The sequence below is a fragment of the Nerophis lumbriciformis genome, linkage group LG36 (genome assembly GCF_033978685.3).
Source record: "Nerophis lumbriciformis linkage group LG36, RoL_Nlum_v2.1, whole genome shotgun sequence".
Lineage (NCBI taxonomy): Eukaryota > Metazoa > Chordata > Actinopteri > Syngnathiformes > Syngnathidae > Nerophis > Nerophis lumbriciformis.
The window spans coordinates 22,998,967-23,023,188 of NC_084583.2; the positions used below are offsets into that span (position 1 = coordinate 22,998,967).

At 40.7% G+C, this 24,222-nt stretch overlaps 1 protein-coding gene across 2 annotated transcripts in view; it reads left to right on the forward strand.

Annotated features, from left to right (window-relative positions):
* The window catches only part of gabrb2a (gamma-aminobutyric acid type A receptor subunit beta2a), a 233,893-nt gene that overhangs the window by 193,109 nt on the left and 16,562 nt on the right, over positions 1–24,222 (forward strand). Inside the window, exons 8-9 of one of the 2 annotated variants that reach the window (XM_061930322.2) lie at positions 6,484–6,728; positions 15,325–15,465. In XM_061930322.2, the coding sequence (XP_061786306.1) occupies positions 6,484–6,728; positions 15,325–15,465 (386 nt within the window). The remainder of the gene's footprint in view (positions 1–6,483; positions 6,729–15,324; positions 15,466–24,222) is intronic. The other variant, XM_061930323.2, reaches the window with a different exon arrangement.

A 24,222-nucleotide genomic window follows, 5' to 3' on the forward strand; every position in this document is an offset into this window, starting at 1 on the left:
AAAAACCCACTGTCAGTAACTACAGTTGGTCGCTACATCTGTAAGTGCAAGTTAAAACTCTCCTATGCAAGGCGAAAACCGTTGATCGACAACACATCGACAAAACGCCGTCGGCTTCGCTGGGCCTGAGCTCATCTAAGATGGACTGATACAAAGTGGAAAAGTGGTCTGACAAGTCCACATTTCAAATTGTTTTTGGAAACTGTGGACGTCGTGTCCTCCGGACCAAAGAGGAAAAGAACCATCCGGATTGTTATAGGCGCAAAGTTGAAAAGCCAGCATCTGTAATGGTATGGGGGTGTATTAGTGCCCAAGACATGGGTAACTTACACATCTGTGAAGGCACCATTAATGCTGAAAGGTACATACAGGTTTTGGAGCAACATATGTTGCCATCCAAGCAACGTTACCATGGACGCCCCTGCTTATTTCAGCAAGACTATGCCAAGCCACGTGTTACAGCAACGTGGCTTCATAGTAAAAGAGTGCGGGTACCAGACTGGCCTGCCTGTAGTCCAGACCTGTCTCCCATTGAAAATGCGTGGCGCATTATGAAGCCTAAAATAGCACAACGGAGACCCCCGGACTGTTGAACAACTTAAGCTGTACATCAAGCAAGAATGGGAAAGAATTCCACCTGAGAAGCTTAAAAAATGTGTCTGTAAAAGTAGATTCCATGAAATGCTCAGTCATTCACAAACAAGGACGGGGCGAGGGTCACCGCTTTGTCAACGAATGCGTGAGCAAATTGTTGAACAGTTTAAGAAAAAACTTTCTCAACCAGCTATTGCAAGGAATTTAGGGATTTCCCCATCTGCGGTCCGTAATATCATCAAAGGGTGCAGAGAATCTGGAGAAATCACTGCACGTAAGCAGCTAAGCCCGTGACCTTTCGATCCCTCAGGCTGTACTGCATCGACAAGCGACATCAGTGTGTAAAGGATATCACCACATGGGCTCAGGAACACTTCAGAAACCCACTGTCAGTAACTACAGTTGGTCGCTACATCTTTAAGTGCAAGTTAAAACTCTCCTATGCAAGGCAAAAACCGTTGATCGACAACACCCAGAAACGCCGTCGGCTTCGCTGGGGCTGAGCTCATCTAAGATGGACTGATACAAAGTGGAAAAGTGTTCTGTGGTCTGACGAGTCCACATTTCGAATTGTTTTTGGAAAACTGTGGACGTCGTGTCCTCCGGACCAAAGAGGAAATGAACCATCCGGATTGTTATAGGCGCAAAGTTGAAAAGCCAGCATCTGTAATGGTATGGGGGTGTATTAGTGCCCAAGACATGGGTAACTTACACATCTGTGAAGGCGCCATTAATGCTGAAAGGTACATACAGGTTTTGGAGCAACATATGTTGCCATCCAAGCAACGTTACCATGGACGCCCCTGCTTATTTCAGCAAGACTATGCCAAGCCACGTGTTACATCAACGTGGCTTCATAGTAAAAGAGTGCGGGTACTAGACTGGCCTGCCTGTAGTCCAGACCTGTCTCCCATTGAAAATGTGTGGCGCATTATGAAGCCTAAAATAGCACAACGGAGACCCCCGGACTGTTGAACAACTTAAGCTGTACATCAAGCAAGAATGGGAAAGAATTCCACCTGAGAAGCTTAAAAAATGTGTCTACTCAGTTCCCAAACGTTTACTGAGTGTTGTTAAAAGGAAAGGCCATGTAACACAGTGGTGAACATGCCCTTTCCCAACTACTTTGGCACGTGTTGCAGCCATGAAATTCTAAGTTAATTATTATTTGCAAAAAAAAAATAAAGTTTATGAGTTTGAACATCAAATATGTTGTCTTTGTAGTGCATTCAATTGAATATGGATTGAAAATGATTTGCAAAAAATTGTATTCTGTTTATATTTACATCTAACACAATTTCCCAACTCATATGGAAACAGAGTTTGTATATAAGTCGAACTGGAGTATAAGTCGCATTTTTGGGGGAAATGTATTTGATAAAAGCCAACACCAAGAATAGACATTTGAAAGGCAATTTAAAATAAATAAAGAATAGTGAACAACAGGCTGAATAAGTGTACGTTATATGAGGCATAAATAACCAACTGGTATGTTAACGTAACTTATTATGGTTATGTTAACGTATGAAATCTTATACGTCTAGTCTCTTACGTGAATGAGCTAAATTATATTATTTGATATTTAACGCTAATGTGTTAATAATTTCACACATAAGTCGCTCCTGAGTATAAATCGCAACCCCGGCCAAACTATGAAAAAAACTGCGACTTATAGTCCGAAAAATACGGTACTTTTTTTAACCCTGAAGGCCGTATAAATGATACGGAAAAGAAAAATAGAAAAACATTTAGTATTTGTCTAATTGTCCGCGCATGATTTTTTTTATATCTTTAAATTAATGTAATTGCTTCAAGTGTATAAAATAAAACAACTTTAATTATATTTTATAAACAGTAGGGATGTAACGGTTTTGTAGATACTGCGGTGTTTCGATTTCAAAGTCTTATATATATATATATATATATATATATACATATATATATATATATATATATATATATATATATATATATATATATATATATATATTGCCGTGACGTGTGACAGTATTAAATACAAACTTGACGAAGGCTATTTTTTTCTGGTGCTTAAGCAATGCCTGAGTCTGAAAATAAACGACATCTCCCAGAATCCTCTAAGTGGCGCGGGACCGCCAAGGTGGGGGCGTGGAACAGGAAGTGAAGTGTGTTTGTACTCATAGTCGATAAAAGGCATTGTTTTTATGGACATTTCCTGAAAATGTCATCAAAATCTATCCATAACTATTTGAGGCATGTTGCTAACAAACAGACAAAAGAAACCTGACGAAAACAACCTTTTTTGGCGAAAGTAAGAAAGTCTGCAGCTGCAAAGCAAAGCGTGCCATTTTTGTCTGCACGGAGGGAAATCACCAGAAATTTTCAACGCGGGAAGTACGAGTAAACTGAAAAATAAAACTTGAGAAATCCTCAATCCATCCATTCATTTTCTACCGCTTATCTCGCTCGATGTCGCGGTGGGGCTGGAGTCTATCCAGCTGCAAACAGTGATAAACACACCTACTGTATTTAAAGAAACATAATGCTCAAATGGTCTAATCATATTTATTACTACAAACATGTATGTAAAAGTGCGAAGAATAGTGCAGAACCATTTACGTTTCAAGAAAATATTTCAAACAGTGCATTGCCATGAGAGCCCGTTACAATATAGTTTTATTTTTATATAATGTCTGCGGGTTGCTTTCCAGCAATTGTCCAATTGGCATGCTCTCGCTCTCATGCCAGCTCCAAAAACGTCTCTTCTCTCGGCTGCTGCTTAAACAGAGCGACAGGTGATTCGATAATAAGGCCCACCTGGGCCATCTACGCACCTGTCGCTGACTTCGAGGCCGGTCCTGGCACACCCCGTTCCGCTGCAGGCCCACAGGCCACGCCCCCCTCCACAATGACGATGTAAACATTGTGTGCAACAATAATGTTCACTTTAGTTTCTTTCAACTTTTACTTGATGAGAAGCCGTGTCCTCTACAATTAACATGTTTTATATCACTTTCAAAAATGCTGTTTCTCCAAAAAATGTCCATCCATTATGCATGCATCCATCCATCTATTTTGCTACCACTTGTCCCTTTTAGGATCACGGGGTGGGGCTAGGGCCTATCCCAGCTGCACTCGGGTGTAAGGCAGCGTACACGGTGGACGAGTAGCCACCTCATAAACCGTCACCCAGAATAAATATTTGAAACATCAGTTTGTGATGTATTTACATGATTAAAAGTTAAATTGTTAGTTAACTAGTGTGTGAATGTGACTTTGAGCGTTGTCTGTCTATCTGTGTTGACCCTGCAATGAGTTGGCGACTTGTCCAGAGTGTATCCTGCCTTTCGCCCGAATGGAACTGGGATAAGCTCCAGCCCCCTGTGACCTCAAAGGGGACAAGCGGTAGAAAGATGGATGGAGTTTTTCAGAGAAACAGCATTTTTGAAAGTGATGTAAAACATAACACTTAAGGCCTGATTTATACAGAACTTTCCTCCAGTAGGTCTTACTGTATTTTTCGGGGGTGCGACTTATACTCAGGAGCGACTTATGTGTGAAATGATGAACACATTGCCGTAAAATATCAAATAATATTATTGATCTCATTCACGTAAGAGACTAGACGTATAAGATTTCATGGGATTTAGCGATTAGGAGTGACAGATTGTTTGGTAAACGTATAGCATGTTCTATATGTTATAGTTATTTGAATGACTCTTACCATAATATGTTACGTTAACATACCAGTTGGTTATTTATGCCTCATATAACGTACACTTATTCAGCCTGTTGTTCACTATTCTTTATTTATTTTAAATTGCCTTTCAAATGTCTATTCTTGCTGTTGGCTTTTATCAAATACATTTCCCCAAAAAATGCGACTTATACTCCAGTGCGACTTATATATGTTTTTTTTCCTTCTTTATTATGCGTTTTCGGCCGGTGCGACTTATACTCCGGAGCGACTTATACTCCGAAAAATACGGTACCTTTGTCCATGTGATGTCAGATGAAACAAAAATGGAGCTGTTTGGCCACAATACCCAGCAATATGTTTGGAGGAGAAAAGGTGAGGCCTTTAATCCCAGGAACACCATTCCTACCGTCAAGCGTGGAGGGGGTCGTATTATACTTTGCATGTCCTGGCTGGGAATAGAACTATGTCAGCTGGAACAAAAGACCGATACTTAAGCCATACTTGCCAACCCTCCAGGATTTTCCGGGAGACTCCCGAAATTCAGCGCGTCTCCCGATAACCTCCCGGGACAAATTTTCTCCCGAAAATCTCCCGAAATTCAGGCGGAGCTGGAGGCCACGCCCCCTCCAGCTCCATGCGGACCTGAGTGACGTGTTGACAGCCTGTTCTCACGTCCGCTTTCCCACAATATAAACAGCTAATGATCGAGGGCGAGTTCTTGGTTTCTTATGTGGGTTTATTGTTAGGCAGTTTCATTAACGTCCTCCCAGCGCGGTAACAACACACAACAGCAGTCAAGTTTTGTCTACTGTAAAGCAGTTCGTCTGCCGTAAACAGCAATGTTGTGACACTTTTAAACAGGACAATACTGCCATCTACTGTACATGCATATGTGACCCACCCATAATGTGTCACATTTTTGTGTTGATTTATTTATTTTATTTTGTGGTTTGAATTCGTTTTTGGAGCTGTCATTACACATTTATCAGTATTCACATTGGTCAGTAGGGGGCAGTAGGGCGTTTCTTCCCAATTGAATGCTATCACCTGCAGACCGGAAGTGTCTTGTCATTCTGATGAGCGCGACCAGTCTGTGAACAGTTGAAACGTCCTGTGTGCTTTTTCCTCCTGTACAACAGGTTAGTTTTGGTGAATCAACTCACTGAATAATATCCATGTGATCTTTATAAGTTTAAGTACACATTCTGATGGTGGAGCCTAACTCTAAAGTGTTTGTGAGTTGTAGTTTGTATTTGTGAATGAATCCAGTGCACAGCTGCAGTAATCAATACAAAAAGGCGACGTGAGTGCGCAATGTGTATATAGGAACTTCTGATCCTAATTCAGACTCCCAAATTAGAGCTCCCGTTTTCTTATTGATTTTATAATGTATATTTTTATAATGTGTGTGTTCTGAAATAGTGACAGAGAATAGAACAAGGAAGGACAATTCAACCCTTAACTCAACAATGAGTAGATGAGTGTTATGTGTGTGTATATGGGTAAATAAATGAACACTGAAATTCAAGTATTTCTTTTATTTATCTATATATATATATATATATATATATATATATATATATATATATATGTAATAAAATATATATATATATATATATATATAGCTAGAATTCACTGAAAGTCAAGTATTTCTTATATATATATATATATCTTAACCGCGCCCCCAACCACGCCCGCCGCCACACCCCCGACCACGCCCCCCAGCCCCACCCCCCACCTCCCGAAATCGGAGGTCTCAAGGTTGGCAAGTATGACTTAAGCCATCGTGTTATCAGGAATCACAGACATTTTGCTACAATTTGCGTTCTTTTCACATTGGCGATGACGACACATTACTTTTGAGTAGAGCACCCATTATTTGTCTTTCTTGTTTGTGATTCATATTGCAGTGTGGATGCCAACTTGCTCTTATCTGGCGTCTGACCACTGATTGGTCAACTGCTGTGCGCTGTCAATCAATGTCACGATGGCAAAAAGGCAGCCTCAGAAAGCCAATCAACGAGCTCTATAGAGACATGGTTCAGCCCGAATTGCCGTTTTCCACCCGGCACTAGTGTTTGACTTGTCTCCATTCAATATCGTAACTTTATTTTTGTCCACCACATCCATGTTTGGAACCAAATCTAGCCTGTACTTGCTCCCCTTTTCCCCCAAAAGGTGTGACTCTAACCAAAACGCTGCATTTCCAGGCATCACCACCGTGCTGACCATGACCACCATCAACACACATTTGCGAGAGACGCTCCCCAAGATCCCCTACGTGAAGGCCATTGACATGTACCTGATGGGCTGCTTTGTCTTCGTCTTCCTGGCCCTGCTGGAGTACGCCTTCGTCAACTACATCTTCTTTGGCCAGGGCCCGCAGCGGCAGAAGAAAGCGGCCGAGAAAGCGGCCACGGCCAATAACGAGAAGCTGAGACCCGACCCCAACAAGGTAAAGGAGTAGCCGGGCCTCCTCTGGTAGGATTTCTTAATGTCAGTGTGTGTTTGTGTTCTGGGAGCAAATCACTTCCTCTTCGCAGGTTAATGTTATACTAAACCCAAAGCCAGTGAAGTTGGCACGTTGTGTAAATGTTAAATAAAAAGAGAATACAATGATTAAGAAATCCTTTTCAACTTATATTCAATTGAATAGACTGCAAAGACAAGATACTTAACTTCGAACTGGAAAACGTTGTTATTTCTTGCAAATATTAGCTCATTTGGAATTTGATGCCTGCAACATGTTTCAAAAATGCTGGCACAAGTGGCAAAAAAGTTGAGAAATGCTCGTCAAACACTTATTTGGAACATCCCACAGGTGAACAGGCTAATTGGGAACAGGTGGGTGCCATGATTGGGTATAAAAGCATACCTGCCAACTACTCCGGTTTTCCCGTAATTAGTACGGTTTGCATCAACCTATTCCGGGTTACGGTTGCAGTGATAAAAAATACGGTTTTTCATTAATTAAAAAAAAAAAGTTTTTTAAAAGTTTTATTCACGAAATCGCGTAACAACAATGACAATCGACACTGCTTCCCGTAACTTCCTATCGAGCCAGGCTATTTATAGCACCGCTGCCAAGCACGAGGCACCAGTTGCCATTGTTTCCAAACGAGCGAACCATCATGGAATCAGCCGGAGAAAAATCGCAAACGAGTCTTAAACCGAAAAGAAAACTGCAGTCATTCCGTGAAGAATATTCAAAAGCCTATCCGGGAATAATTATCCGTTCCAAAAAGGGTGAAAACTACGCGAATTGCACCTTGTGTTCGATATTTCGATGACGACATTGGAAAAGCATTGTCAGTACTTCTGTCTTTGAGGGAATGCAATACGGCTTCCACAGGCGAAAACATTTACAAAATACTCGCGGAAGAAATAGACTCAAACGAAATTCCTTGGCAGAATTTGGTTTGCTTTGCTGCCGATAATGCTGCAGTGATGATGGGATCTAAAAAGGGTGTTGCAGCTTTCATTACGGAAATGTCTCCTTCGGTTTACATCGCCGGTAAGTACAGTTCGTAGCATAAAAAAACTCACAAAACATAACATTTTAAGTAAATCTTTTATTACATAAACAATAAATCAAATCAAAAATAATTTCTGTGTACAGTATATCTTTTTATTTGTGATAACGATAACATGTTCAAAACAAGTAACATATAACTATCATACTATTCTATTACTTCTTAATTCTATGATGCTATTGAATTACATTTTAATGAAGTAAACTTATCATAAAGTTACCATATCATTTTTGCAGTATGATCAATCTGATAGAATACATTTGGATTTTAGCCACAAAAAGGTAATGACACCAATGTTATCTATTGGAATTGTTTAGTACTGTTAAAAGTGTTTATACTATTTATGCTTTCAAGTCCAAGTTGAAGAAATCTTGTTAAATGTTGACAGCATAACTACCAAAATACAGAAGTATGTCCTTAATATTTTTGCAGTGCTATTTCTGTTGAAAAGTTCAAATGATTACATTAGAGATGTGATGTGCCACTTTTCAAGTGTCTGATGGCTTCAATTAATTTTCATTAATTTTTCATATTTTGAATTCTTTTGAAAGGCTTACAAAAAACTACATTTGAATTGTAATTCCATGCTATTGACAGGACTATTAATTTGAATGAAGTTAGCTTACCATGTTTACAGTATGATAATTGTGATAGAAATGTGAATTTTAGGCACAGAATATTTTTTACAATTGAACAAGGCAGTAGATTATACAAGCTTGGACAGAAAGTTAATAATGACACCAATTTTGTTTTTAATGGAATTGTTTAGTACTGTTTTACCATTTGTTTACTGTAAAAGTTGTTTATACTTTCAATTAACAAATTGAAGTCTTGTGAAAGGTTGACAGGATAACTGGCATTAACTGTCAAAATAATTTCAAACTATTGAAGTTAGCTTACAGAATAAACATGTCAATCAACCCATATGATTTTTGCTGTAATATTTTTGTTTTGAAAAGTCACTGTGACTGATAGAAAAGTGATGGTTTTAGCAACATTTTAACCTGTCTGAATGCTAATAATCATTTTGCGTCGGGGGGCGAACCTGAACCCCCCACCAGGACTTTGTCCTGGACCTACCGGGCCCTGGACCCTGGCTACTAGGTTTTTCTGATTTCAAAAGTTGGCAGGTATGTAAAAGCAGCATCCATGAAATGCTCCGTCATTCACAAACAAGGATGGGGCGATGTTCACTACTTTGTCAACAAACGCGTGAGCAAATTGTCCAACAGTTTTAAGAGCAACATTTCAAAACGAGCTATTGCAAGGAATTTAGGGATTTCACCATCTACGGTCAGTAATATCATCAAAAGGTTGAGAGAATCTGGAGAAATCACTGCATGGCCGAAAACCAACATTGAATGCCCGTGACCTTGGATCCCTCAGGCGGTATTGCATCGAAAAGCGACATCAGTGTGTAAAGGATATCACCACGTGGGCTCAGGAACACTTTAGAAAACCACTGTCAGTAACTACAGTTCGTCCCTACAGTGTCCCATGGGGTTGAGTTTTTTCTTGCCCTAATGTGGGATCTGAGCTGAGGATGTCGTTGTGGCTTGTGCAGCCCTTTGAGACACTTGTGATTAAGGGCTTGTGGAAGCTGCCTTCCAGTGGGTCCTCCTGACCACCAAGCATTTCCAGGCGAGCCCGTCTCATTGTTACAAGACAGTTTTTGTTCTTCCAAACAAGTCTCTTGGTGCTTTTCAGCAGTTGTCTTTTTGTCAATGTTCGTCGTGCTCTCGCTCTCCCCCAGCTCCAACCACGTCTCTCCTCCCGGTTGCTGCTTATACAGAGCGGCAGGTGATTAGATAACAAGGCCCAGGTGGGCCATCCACGCACCTGTCGCTGACTTCGAGGCCGGTCCTGGCACACCCCGCCTCGCTGCAGGCCTGCAGGCCACGCCCCCCTCCACAGGGCTATATAAATAAACTTTGATTGATTGATTGATTGATTGATTGATTCGTTGCTACATCTGTAGGTGCAAGTTAAAACTCTACTATGCAAAGCGAAAGCCATTTATCAACAACACCCAGAAAATACGACAACTGTTGAACAACTTAAGCTGTACATCAAGCAAGAATGGGAAAGAATTCCACCTGAAAAGCTTCAAAATTGGTTGCCTCTGTTCCCAAACATTTACTGAGTGTTGTTAAAAGGAAAGGCCATGTAACACAGTGGTATACATGCCCCTTTTTTGCAAAATTGTATGTAAATTATCAAAAAACTTTCCGTTCCCTGAGTTCCCAGTGAACAGACAAGAGGCTGTCTTTGTTGCCCCAAGCCAAAGGCTTGGAAAATTCCGCTGTGTATGGTGGGAGGAGACGGGAGGGGTTATCTATTTTGATCCAAGACCTTCCCAAGCTCGATCCAGGACCAGACCAAGCCCGAGGCATCTTTTTCTTTTGTGTTAATGTGACCGAAAACAATGGCTGTTTACAGACCCCCCATTCCTTTAGAAACAGCTGTTGTTATGTAAACAGGGAATACCCAAATAAAAGAGGAGATGTAAACTTTTTTTCGTTAGAGCGTGGGTGACACTGTAAGAGGTTACAGGTCGACACCTTTCTCCTCAATTGAACCAAATTGAATCCTGTCTCTGTTTGATTCTTTGCTTCTTGTCTCGTTTAATAGATGTCATCAATGTTTGAACCTGACACCATTAAATTCTAAGTTATTGATTATTTGCAAAAAAAAAATAAGTTTCTAAGTTCGAACATTAAATATCTTGTCTTTGCAGTCTATTCAATTGAATATTACAAACCCCGTTTCCATATGAGTTGGGAAATTGTGTTAGATGTAAATATAAACGGAATACAATGATTTGCAAATCATTTTCAACCCATATTCAGTTGAATATGCTACAAAGACAACATATTTGATGTTCAAACTCATAAACTTTATTTTATTTTGCAAATAATAATTAACTTAGAATTTCATGGCTGCAACATGTGCCAAAGTAGTTGGGAAATGGCATTTTCATCACATTTTCTTTTAACAACACTCAATAAACGATTGGGAACTGAGGAAACTAATTGTTGAAGCTTTGAAAGTGGAATTATTTCCCATTCTTGTTTTATGTAAAGCTTCAGTCGTTCAACAGTCCGGGGTCTCCGCTGTCGTATTTTACGCTTCATAATGTGCCACACATTTTCGATGGGAGACAGGTCTGGACTGCTGGCGGTCCAGGAAAGTACCCCGCACTCTTTTTTTTACGAAGTCACGCTGTTGTAATACGTGCTGAATGTGGCTTGGCATTGTCTTGCTGAAATAAGCAGGGGCGTCCATGAAAAAGACGGCGCTTAGATGGCAGCATATGTTGTTCCAAAACCTGTATGTACCTTTCAGCATTAATGGTGCCTTCACAGATGTGTAAGTTACCCATGTCTTGGGCACTAATACACCCCCATACCATCACAGATGCTGGCTTTTCAACTTTGCGTCGATAACAGTCTGGATGGTTCGCTTCCCCTTTGGTCCGGATGACACGATGTCGAATATTTCCAAAAACAATTTGAAATGTGGACTCGTCAGACCACAGAACACTTTTCCACTTTGCATGAGTCCATCTTAGATGATCTCGGGCCCAGAGAAGCCGGCGTCGTTTCTGGATGTTGTTGATAAATGGCTTTCGCTTTGCATAGTAGAGCTTTAACTTGCACTTACAGATGTAGCGACCAACTGTATTTAGTGACAGTGGGTTTCTGAAGTGTTCCTGAGCCTATGTGGTGATCCTTTAGAGATTGATGTCGGCTTTTGATACAGTGCCGTCTGAGGGATCGAAGGTCACGGTCATTTAATGTTGGTTTCCGGCCTTGCCGCTTACGTGGAGTGATTTCTCCAGATTCTCTGAACCTTTTGATGATATTATGGACCGTAGATGTTGAAATCCCTAAATTTCTTGCAATTGCACTTTGAGAAACGTTGTTCTTAAACTGTTCGACTATTTGCTCACGCAGTTGTGGACAAAAGGGGTGTACCTCGCCCCATCCTTTCTTGTGAAAGACTGAGCATTTTTTGGGAAGCTGTTTTTATACCCAATCATGGCACCCACCTGTTCCCAATTAGCCTGCACACCTGTGGGATGTTCCAAATAAGTGTTTGATGAGCATTCCTCAACTTTATCAGTATTTATTGCCACCTTTCCCAACTTCTTTGTCACGTGTTGCTGGCATCGAATTCTAAAGTTAATGATTATTAGCATATTCAACTGAATATGGGTTGAAAATGATTTGCAAATCATTGTATCCCGTTTATATTTACATCTAACACAATTTCCCAACTCATATGGAAACGGGGTTTGTACACTCTTAGAAATAAAAGTGCTAAGTAGAACCATATAAGGTTCTTTGGCTCGTCCTCATAGGAGAACCCTTTTTGGCTCCAGGTAGAACCTTTTTATAAAGGTTCCACCTGGAACCCTTTCGGAGGGTTCTACCTAGAACTGTGTGTGTAAGGTTCCACCCAGAACCCCCCATGAGAGGTTCTACAAAGAACCCACGCAGGGAGTTCCACTACTCAGTGGCCTAGTGGTTAGAGTGTCCGCCCTGAGATCGGTAGGTTGTGAGTTCAAATCCCGGCCGAGTCATACCAAAGACTATAAAAATGGGACCCATTACCTCCCTGCTTGGCACTCAGTATCAAGGGTTGGAATTGGGGGTTAAATCACCAAAATGATTCCCGGGCGCGGCCACTGCTGCTGCCCACTGCTCCCCTCACCTCCCAGGGGGTGATCAAGGGTGATGGGTCAAATGCAGAGAATAATTTCGCCACACCTAGTGTGTGTGTGACAATCATTGGTACTTTAACTTTTTAACTTTAAGAACCCTTTCATGTTTCAAGGGTTTCATCTAGAACCCACACAGGGAGTTCCACTAAGAACCCTTTCGTATTTCAAGGGTTTCATCTAGAACCCACACAGGGAGTTCCACTAAGAACCCTTTTGTATTTCAAGACTTTCATCTAGAACCCACGCAGGGAGTTCCACTAAGAACCCTTTCGTATTTCAAGGGTTGCATCTAGAACCCACACAGGGAGTTCCACTAAGAACCCTTTCGTTTGTCAAGGGTTTCATCTAGAACCCATGCAGGGAGTTCCACTAAGAACCCTTTCAGGTTTCAAGGGTTTCATCTAGAACCCACACAGGGAGTTCCACAAAGAACTATTTCATGTTTCAAGGGTTTCATATAGACCTGACACAGGGGGTTCTAAAAACATCCCTTTTCAAAGGTTTTCACCGATAACCGTCTTGTCTTCTGAGGGTTCTATAAAGAACCATATTGTATTCTACAGATCAGTTTAGTTCATATTATATTGTGGTCATTTATCATGTTGACATTGAACAAACATTCAAAACATTTTAATGAGAAAAACATTTATTTAAAGATAGGCACCATTATTGGCAAATGTTATCAGGAAGTATGTCCCTGGTGACACAGGATCTTACCCATGCTTTCAACAATCCCTGAAGAACTCCATCCATCCATCCATCTTCCTCCGCTTATCCGAGGTCGGGTCGCGGGGGCAGCAGCTTAAGCAGGGAAGCCCAGACTTCCCTCTCCCCAGCCACTTCGTCCAGCTCTTCCTGTGGGACCCCGAGGCGTTCCCAGGCCAGCCGGGAGACATAGTCTTCCCAACGTGTCCTGGGTCTTCCCCGCGGCCTCCTACCGGTGGGACGTGCCCTAAACACCTCCCTAGGGAGGCGTTCGGGTGGCATCCTGACCAGATGCCCGAACCACCTCATCTGGCTCCTCTCGATGTGGAGGAGCAGCGGCTTTACTTTGAGCTCCTCCCGGATGGCAGAGCTTCTCACCCTATCTCTAAGGGAGAGCCCCGCCACCCGGCGGAGGAAACTCATTTCGGCCGCTTGTACCCGTGATCTTGTCCTTTCGGTCATAACCCAAAGCTCATGACCATAGGTGAGGATGGGAACGTAGATCGACCGGTAAATTGAGAGCTTTGCCTTCCGGCTCAGCTCCTTCTTCACCACAACGGATCGATACAGCGTCCGCATTACTGAAGACGCCGCACCGATCCGCCTGTCGATCTCACGATCCACTCTTCCCCCACTCGTGAACAAGACTCCGAGGTACTTGAACTCCTCCACTTGGGGCAAGATCTCCTCCCCAACCCGGAGATGGCACTCCACCCTTTTCCGGGCGAGAACCATGGACTCGGACTTGGAGGTGCTGATTCTCATCCCAGTCGCTTCACACTCAGCTGCGAACCGATCCAGTGAGAGCTGAAGATCCTGGCCAGATGAAGCCATCAGGACCACATCATCTGCAAAAAGCAGAGACCTAATCCTGCAGCCACCAAACCAGATCCCCTCAACGCCTTGACTGCGCCTAGAAATTCTGTCCATAAAAGTTATGAACAGAATCGGTGACAAAGGGCAGCCTTGGCGGAGTCCAACCCTCACTGGAAACGTGTCCGACTTACTACCGGCAATGCGGACCAAGCTCTGGCACTGATCATACAGGGAGCGGACTGCCACAATCAGACAGTCCGATACCCCATACTCTCTGAGCACTCCCCACAGGACTTCCCGAGGGACACGGTCGAATGCCTTCTCCAAGTCCACAAAACACATGTAGACTGGTTGGGCAAACTCCCATGCACCCTCAAGGACCCTGCCGAGAGTATAGAGCTGGTCCACAGTTCCACGAACAGGACGAAAACCACACTGTTCCTCCTGAATCCGAGGTTGGACTATCCGGCGTAGCCTCCTCTCCAGTACACCTGAATAGACCTTACCGGGAAGGCTGAGGAGTGTGATCCCACGATAGTTAGAACACACCCTCCGGTTCCCCTTCTTAAAGAGAGGAACCACCACCCCGGTCTGCCAATCCAGAGGTACCGCCCCCGATGTCCACGCGATGCTGCAGAGACGGTTCTCTGGATCAAAATAGTTCTTACTGGAACCCTTAGTGTTAGTGAGAACCCTTTTAAAACCAATTATTCAGAAAAGGGATTTTAAAGGGTTCTCTGGATCAAAATGGTTCTTACTGGAACCATTAGCGTTACCAAGAACCCTTGAAAAACCCTTTCTTCGGGAAAGGGGTTTTCAGAAGCAAATGGTTCCAGTTAGAACCTCAGCCCTTGTAGAAGAACCCTTATTTCTAAGAGTGTAGTTGAAAAGGATTTGCAAATCATTGTATTCTGTTTTTATTTACCATTTACACAACGTGCCAACTTCACTGGTTTTGGGTTTTGTAAATGCTAAATGTCCATTTCGACTTGTGTGTGTTTGTGTGTGTCCAAAGATGAAGGTGACTTGTCAAAGAGTGAATGCAGAAATGTCAGGCTTGTGTCCATGTTGCTGTGTTTCTCAAAGGGCATTAAGGCGCCTTGCAAGGGGGAAAAAAAAAAAAAAAAAACACACAGATGTGGCGCCGCTACTTCTCCCTCCAAACGCCTGCGCCTCTCCAGCCATCAGCAGCAACATCCTAAATTAAACAACCTCCCCTCCCCCCTTTTTCTCTTCCCGGAAGTAACAGTGCTGATTTTGTATGCTTGCAGTGGCTGGTGGGAAATGTAGTTCAGAGAGATGATGCTCTGTATGCCAGAATGAAACAGAGGGAAATTGACGCGTATGACTCGATGTGGGATCCCATCTTTGTGGACGATGCCGCATTAGGACTAGGCGAGCAGAGAAATAAGGTACTGGAAGGTTTTGAAAGTCAAAACTAATGTCATCAATCTGAATCGATCCCGATCAGAGGAAAATGCTGTTAGTTTTTGTGCATCCCTTTTGATTTCTTCTCGACCTTTTCAAGGCAACTTTGATCATCACTTCCCACCATTGTGTTTCCCCCCTCACCCCCTCCTCCTCTTCCTCTCTTGGTTTGCTCTTCATGCATTTCCCTGACAAGCACGACTTAGCAGCACTTTGATTTTTGCAGGGCCGTCACTAAATTCCACTTGGGCTGCACGTCTAAATTGAAATATGACACGAGAGGACACAAACGGGATGGTCCGAGTGCGGACGATATTCAGTAAAAGTGGCTTCACTTAAAAAAATCCCCGACCAGACAGGATGAGGTGATTTTAGGACGTTTCCCCCCCCCCCCCCCCACCCCTCAGAAGTCAGGCTATGGATGAAGAAAAGTTCAAGTGAATTCACCTTTTTCCTGACCCGCCTGAACCTTTTTAGCCTTTTTCCTCCATCTCTGCAACGTCCCTACAGTTTCTCTCAGCCTTCTCCTGTCACATTTTTCCTTTTGCGTTGCTTCCTCTTTGAGTTGATTCTGTTTGTCTTTGTTGTGAATCGACAGAATTTGAGCCGCGCCGGCTGAAATTCTGAGATGAAAAGTTCCTCCACGACAATTAAGTTGTGGAGTGCCTTTTGCTTCTGTGTGTTCTTTTCTTTCTTTCCAGGAATGTTATTTCATACACTGACAGATGATCAATAGTTTATTTGTTTACAGTGGAACCTCTAGCGTCCTACACTAACCATTAACAAATAATTAACTTACCGTATTTTTCGGACTATATTTCAACATATTTGGACGGTCAGAAATAAAAAATATTAGACACGTCGTCTTTTCAGCAACATCATTTTATAAGAGGACTTAAGGGGCTGATTAAAACGTCTTCGATTGATGCGTTTTGGTGACATTTGATATTTTTTAATGAGATTCGTGTCTTCACATGGAATACCGTATTTTTAGGACTATAAGTCGCAGTTTTTTTCATAGCTTGGCCGAGGGTGCGACTTATACTCAGGAGCGACTTATGTGTGAAATTATTAACACATTACCGTTCTTTATTTATTTAAAATTGCCTTTCAAATGCCTATTCTTGGTGTTGGCTTTTATCAAATAAATGTCCCCAAAAAATGCGACTTATATATGTTTTTTTCCTTCTTTATTATGCATTTTCGGCCGATGCGACTTATACTCTGGAGCGACTTATACTCCGAAAAATACGGTATTCCCTTCCAGAGGATAACATAAAGTTAGCATCGATGCTCTATGAAACACAAGGAGTGATGCTGTGTCCCTTTAAGAAAAAAACAAGTGACCAAATGACAAATGAACTTGATGCCCAACCTTTTTAAACTGAGCGCCACAGACCGACAAATCACCTGTACCGGTACCAAAGTATATTTCAACATATTTGGACGGTCAGAAATAAAAATATTAGACATGTCGTCTTTTCAGCAACATAATTTTATAAGAGGACTTAAGGGGCTGATTAAAACGACTTCGATTGATGCGTTTTGGTGACATTTGATATTTTTTAATGAGACTCGTGTTTTTACATGGAATACCGTATTTTTCGGACTATAAGTCGCAGTTTTTTTCATAGTTTGGCCAAGGGTGCGACTTATACTCAGGAGCGCCTTATGTGTGAAATTATTAACACATTACCGTTCTTTATTTATTTAAAATTGCCTTTCAAATGTCTATTCTTGGTGTTGGCTTTTATCAAATAAATGTCCCCAAAAAATGCGACTTATATATGTTTTGTTCCTTCTTTATTATGCATTTTCGGCCGGTGCGACTTATACTCCGGAGCGACTTATACTCCGAAAAATACGGTATTCCCTTCCAGCGGATAACATAAAGTTAGCATCGATGCTCTATGAAACACAAGGAGTGATGCTGTGTCCCTTTAAGAAAAAAACAAGTGACCAAATGACAAATGAACTTGATGCCCAACATTTTCAAACTGAGAGCCACAGACCGACAAATCACCTGTACAGGTACCAAAATATATTTCAACATATTTGGACGGTCAGAAATAAAAAATATTAGACACGTCGTCTTTTCAGCAACATCATTTTATAAGAGGACTTAAGGGGCTGATTAAAACGACTTCGATTGATGCGTTTTGGTGACATTTGATATTTTTTAATGAGATTCGTGTTTTCACAAGGAATACCGTATTTTTCGGACTATAAGTCGCAGTTTTTTTCATAGTTTGGCCGGGGGTGCGACTTATACTCAGGAGCGACTTATGTGTGAAATTATTAACACATTACCGTTCTTTATTTATTTAAAATTGCCTTTCAAATGTCTATTCTTGGTGTTGGCTTTTATCAAATAAATGTCCCCAAAAAAATGCGACTTATACTCCAGTGCGACTTATATATGTTTTGTTCCTTCTTTATTATGCATTTTCGGCCGGTGCGACTTATACTCCGAAAAAATACGGTATTCCCTTCCAGAGGATGACATAAAGTTAGCATCGATGCTCTATGAAACACAAGGAGTGATGCTGTGTCCCTTTAAGAAAAAAACAAGTGACCAAATGACAAATGAACTTGATGCCCAACCTTTTTAAACTGAGAGCCACAGACCGACAAATCACCTGTACAGGTACCAAAATATATTTCAACATATTTGGACGGTCAGAAATAAAAAATATTAGACACGTCGTCTTTTCAGCAACATCATTTTATAAGAGGACTTAAGGGGCTGATTAAAACGACTTCGATTGATGCGTTTTGGTGACATTTGATATTTTTTTAATGAGATTCGTGTTTTCACATGGAATACCGTATTTTTAGGACTATAAGTCGCAATTTTTTTCATAGTTTGGCCGAGGGTGCGACTTATACTCAGGAGCGACTTATGTGTGAAATTATTAACACATTACCGTTCTTTATTTATTTAAAATTGCCTTTCAAATGTCTATTCTTGGTGTTGGCTTTTATCAAATAAATGTCCCCAAAAAAATGCGACTTATACTCCAGTGCGACTTATATATGTTTTGTTCCTTCTTTATTATGCATTTTCGGCCGGTGCGACTTATACTCCGGAGCGACTTATACTCCGAAAAATAGGGTATTCCCTTCCAGAGGATGACATAAAGTTAGCATCGATGCTCTATGAAACACAAGGAGTGATGCTGTGTCCCTTTAAGAAAAAAACAAGTGACCAAATGACAAATGAACTTGATGCCCAACATTTTTAAACTGAGAGCCACAGACCGACAAATCACCTGTACAGGTACCAAAATATATTTCAACATATTTGGACGGTCAGAAATAAAAAAAATATTAGACACGTCGTCTTTTCAGCAACATCATTTTATAAGAGGACTTAAGGGGCTGATTAAAACGACTTCGATTGATGCGTTTTGGTGACATTTGATATTTTTCAATGAGATTCGTGTTTTCACATGGAATACCGTATTTTTCGGACTATAAGTCGCAGTTTTTTTCATAGTTTGGCCGGGGGTGCGACTTATACTCAGGAGCGACTTATGTGTGAAATTATTAACACATTACCGTTCTTTATTTATTCAAAATTGCCTTTCAAATGTCTATTCTTGGTGTTGGCTTTTATCAAATAAATTTCCCCCAAAAATGCGACTTATACTCCAGTGCGACTTATATATGTTTTGTTCCTTCTTTATTATGCATTTTCGGCCGGTGCGACTTATACTCCGAAAAATACGGTATTCCCTTCCAGAGGATGACATAAAGTTAGCATCGATGCTCTATGAAACACAAGGAGTGATGCTGTGTCCCTTTAAGAAAAAAACAAGTGACCAAATGACAAATGAACTTGATGCCCAACATTTTCAAACTGAGAGCCACAGACCGACAAATCACCTGTACAGGTACCAAAATATATTTCAACATATTTGGACGGTCAGAAATAAAAAATATTAGACACGTCGTCTTTTCAGCAACATCATTTTATAAGAGGACTTAAGGGGCTGATTAAAACGACTTCGATTGATGCGTTTTGGTGACATTTGATCTTTTTTAATGAGTTTCGTGTTTTCACAAGGAATACCGTATTTTTCGGACTATAAGTCGCAGTTTTTTTCTAAGCTTGGCCGGGGGTGCGACTTATACCGACTCTTACCATCCAAAAAATCGCTGCCGTTGTGTCCTTGGGCGGGACACTCCACCCTTTGCCCCCGGTGCCACTCACACCGGTGAATTGAATGATGAATGATAGGTGGTGGTCGGAGGGGCCGTTGGCGCAGATTGCAGCCACGCTTCCGTCAGTCTATCCCAGGGCAGCTGTGGCTATGAAAGTAGCTTACCACCACCAGGTGTGAATGAATGATGGGTTCTACATGTAAAGCGACTTTGGGTACTTAGAAAAGAGCTATATAAATCCCAGTTATTATTATTAGTTATTATTATACTCAGGAGCGACTTATGTGTGAAATTATTAACACATTACCGTAAAATATCAAATAATATTATTTAGCTCATTCACATAAGAGACTAGACGTATAAGATTTCATGGGATTTAGCGATTAGGAGTGACAGATTGTTTGGTAAACGCAGGCCCGGCCCTAACCAATCTGGCGCCCTAGGCAAGATTTTAGGTGGCGCCCCCCCCCCCACATCGGCAGTGAAGTGTATATACTCACAAGAAACCAAATAGCTTTGTCTTTGACCTTTTTTTTACTTAAAGAAAGCAAATTAACAATCAGAATAGTTAACAAGATAAAAAAAAATATGAATAAATAAATGAATGCAAAAAATAAAAAATGAATATATGAAATACAATATTTTTTACATACATATTGCTTAATTAACATTAATGATGTGCACTTTAACAACTAGGCTTACAACTATACCTAATATATAAAGGGGTGGAAAAGTGACTATTACCTGCAGGGCAAACATTAGCTAACCAGAAGGCAATAACAATGTAAACAAAAAACACCTGCTTAAAAGATCTAATACAAATGTCCCTGAGGAATGTAAGGTGGGAGTACTGTAATTACCTAACGTTACATTATTATTTTCCATAACAATTTAGCCCCCTCCACAATTAACCCGACGTTAAAACAGAACTAGCTATTTATTGATTAGCAATTGCCGAATCATGTAACATTAGCTTAATGCTAAAAAGCCAGGTTACTATCACATTCTGTAACAGACAAATAATTTCATGTAGGCTAACGTTACCTACCTGCTACCTCTGTCTTTTTCTCGTTTCTCCTCCTCTTCTTTTCTCTTTTTTCTTCCCTGGGCACCTGACAGTTTTGGCCGTTTTGACATCTTGTGTTGATTTTTTGATGTGGTGACGTCCAAAAAGAGTCATGATACGGGAAGGGAGGGGGTGCACCGTGGGGGGGGCGTAATGTTGTAACAAATAATATTTCTATTATATAGGCTTTACTTTGCATTTTAATTAACGAGGGATTATTTTTTGTATTTAGAAATAATAGTACCAACTTTTTTTTTTTTCTCCAACATTTGTGGCACTGGCGTGGCGCCCCCTGATGGACGGCGCCCTTAGCATTTGCCTATACGGCCTATGCCACGGGCCGGCCCTGGGTAAAGGTATTTTTCGGACTATAAGTCGCAGTTTTTTTCATTGTTTGGCCGAGGGTGCGACTTATACTCAGGAGCGACTTATGTGTGAAATTATTAACACATTACCGTTCTTTATTTATTTAAAATTGCCTTTCAAATGTCTATTCTTGGTGTTGGCTTTTATCAAATAAATTTCCCCCAAAAATGCGACTTATACTCCAGTGCGACTTATATATGTTTTGTTCCTTCTTTATTATGCATTTTCGGCCGGTGCGACTTATACTCCGGAGCGACTTATACTCCGCAAAAATACGGTATTCCCTTCCAGAGGATGACATAAAGTTAGCATCGATGCTCTATGAAACACAAGGAGTGATGCTGTGTCCCTTTAAGAAAAAAAACAAGTGACCAAATGACAAATGAACTTGATGCCCAACCTTTTTAAACTGAGAGCCACAGACCGACAAATCACCTGTACAGGTACCAAAATATATTTCAACATATTTGGACGGTCAGAAATAAAAAATATTAGACACGTCGTCTTTTCAGCAACATCATTTTATAAGAGGACTTAAGGGGCTGATTAAAACGACTTCGATTGATGCGTTTTGGTGACATTTGATATTTTTTAATGAGATTCGTGTTTTCACTTGGAATACCGTATTTTTAGGACTATAAGTCGCAGTTTTTTTCATAGTTTGGCCGGGGGTGCGACTTATACTCAGGAGCGACTTATGTGTGAAATTATTAACACATTAGCGTTATTTATTTATTCAAAATTGCCTTTCAAATGTCTATTCTTGGTGTTGGCTTTTATCAAATAAATGTCCCCAAAAAATGCGACTTATATATGTTTTTTTCCTTCTTTATTATGCATTTTCGGCCGGTGCGACTTATACTCCGGAGCGACTTATACTCCGAAAAAATACGGTATTCCCTTCCAGAGGATGACATAAAGTTAGCATCGATGCTCTATGAAACACAAGGAGTGATGCTGTGTCCCTTTAAGAAAAAAACAAGTGACCAAATGACAAATGAACTTGATGCCCAACCTTTTTAAACTGAGAGCCACAGACCGACAAATCATCTGTACCGGTACCAAAATATATTTCAACATATTTGGACGGTCAGAAAGAAAAATATTAGACACGTCGTCTTTTCAGCAACATCATTTTATAAGAGGACTTAAGGGGCTGATTAAAACGACTTCGATTGATGCGTTTTGGTGACATTTGATATTTTTTAATGAGATTCGTGTTTTCACAAGGAATACCGTATTTTTCGGACTATAAGTCGCAGTTTTTTTCATAGTTTGGCCGGGGGTGCGACTTATACTCAGGAGCGACTTATGTGTGAAATTATTAACACATTACCGTTCTTTATTTATTTAAAATTGCCTTTCAAATGTCTATTCTTGGTGTTGGCTTTTATCAAATAAATGTCCCAAAAAAAATGCGACTTATACTCCAGTGCGACTTATATATGTTTTGTTCCTTCTTTATTATGCATTTTCGGCCGGTGCGACTTATACTCCGGAGCGACTTATACTCCGAAAAAATACGGTATTCCCTTCCAGAGGATGACATAAAGTTAGCATCGATGCTCTATGAAACACAAGGAGTGATGCTGTGTCCCTTTAAGAAAAAAACAAGTGACCAAATGACAAATGAACTTGATGCCCAACATTTTTAAACTGAGAGCCACAGACCGACAAATCACCTGTACAGGTACCAAAATATATTTCAACATATTTGGACGGTCAGAAATAAAAAATATTAGACACGTCGTCTTTTCAGCAACATCATTTTATAAGAGGACTTAAGGGGCTGATTAAAACGTCTTCGATTGATGCGTTTTGTGACATTTGATATTTTTCAATGAGATTCGTGTTTTCACATGGAATACCGTATTTTTCGGACTATAAGTCGCAGTTTTTTTCATAGCTTGGCCGGGGGTGCGACTTATACTCAGGAGCGACTTATGTGTGAAATTATTAACACATTACCGTTCTTTATTTATTTAAAATTGCCTTTCAAATGTCTATTCTTGGTGTTGTTTTTTATCACAGAAATGTCCCCAAATAATGCGACTTATACTCCAGTGCGACTTATATATGTTTTGTTCCTTCTTTATTATGCATTTTCGGCCGGTGCGACTTATACTCCGGAGCGACTTATACTCCGAAAAATACGGTATTCCCTTCCAGAGGATGACATAAAGTTAGCATCGATGCTCTATGAAACACAAGGAGTGATGCTGTGTCCCTTTAAGAAAAAAACAAGTGACCAAATGACAAATGAACTTGATGCCCAACATTTTTAAACTGAGAGCCACAGACCGACAAATCACCTGTACAGGTACCAAAATATATTTCAACATATTTGGACGGTCAGAAATAAAAAATATTAGACACGTCGTCTTTTCAGCAACATCATTTTATAAGAGGACTTAAGGGGCTGATTAAAACGACTTCGATTGATGCGTTTTGGTGACATTTGATATTTTTTAATGAGATTCGTGTTTTCACATGGAATACCGTATTTTTCGGACTATAAGACGCAGTTTTTTTCATAGCTTGGCCGGGGGTGCGACTTATACTCAGGAGCGACTTATGTGTGAAATTATTAACACATTACCGTTCTTTATTTATTTAAAATTGCCTTTCAAATGTCTATTCTTGGTGTTGGCTTTTATCAAATAAATTTCCCCAAATAATGCGACTTATACTCCAGTGCGACTTATATATGTTTTGTTCCTTCTTTATTATGCATTTTCGGCCGGTGCGACTTATACTCCGGAGCGACTTATACTCCGAAAAATACGGTATTCCCTTCCAGAGGATGACATGAAGTTAGCATCGATGCTCTATGAAACACAAGGAGTGATGCTGTGTCCCTTTAAGAAAAAAACAAGTGACCAAATGACAAATGAACTTGATGCCCAACCTTTTTAAACTGAGAGCCACAGACCGACAAATCACCTGTACAGGTACCAAAATATATTTCAACATATTTGGACGGTCAGAAATAAAAAATATTAGACACGTCGTCTTTTCAGCAACATCATTTTATAAGAGGACTTAAGGGGCTGATTAAAACGACTTCGATTGATGCGTTTTGGTGACATTTGATCTTTTTTAATGAGATTCGTGTTTTCACATGGAATACCGTATTTTTCGG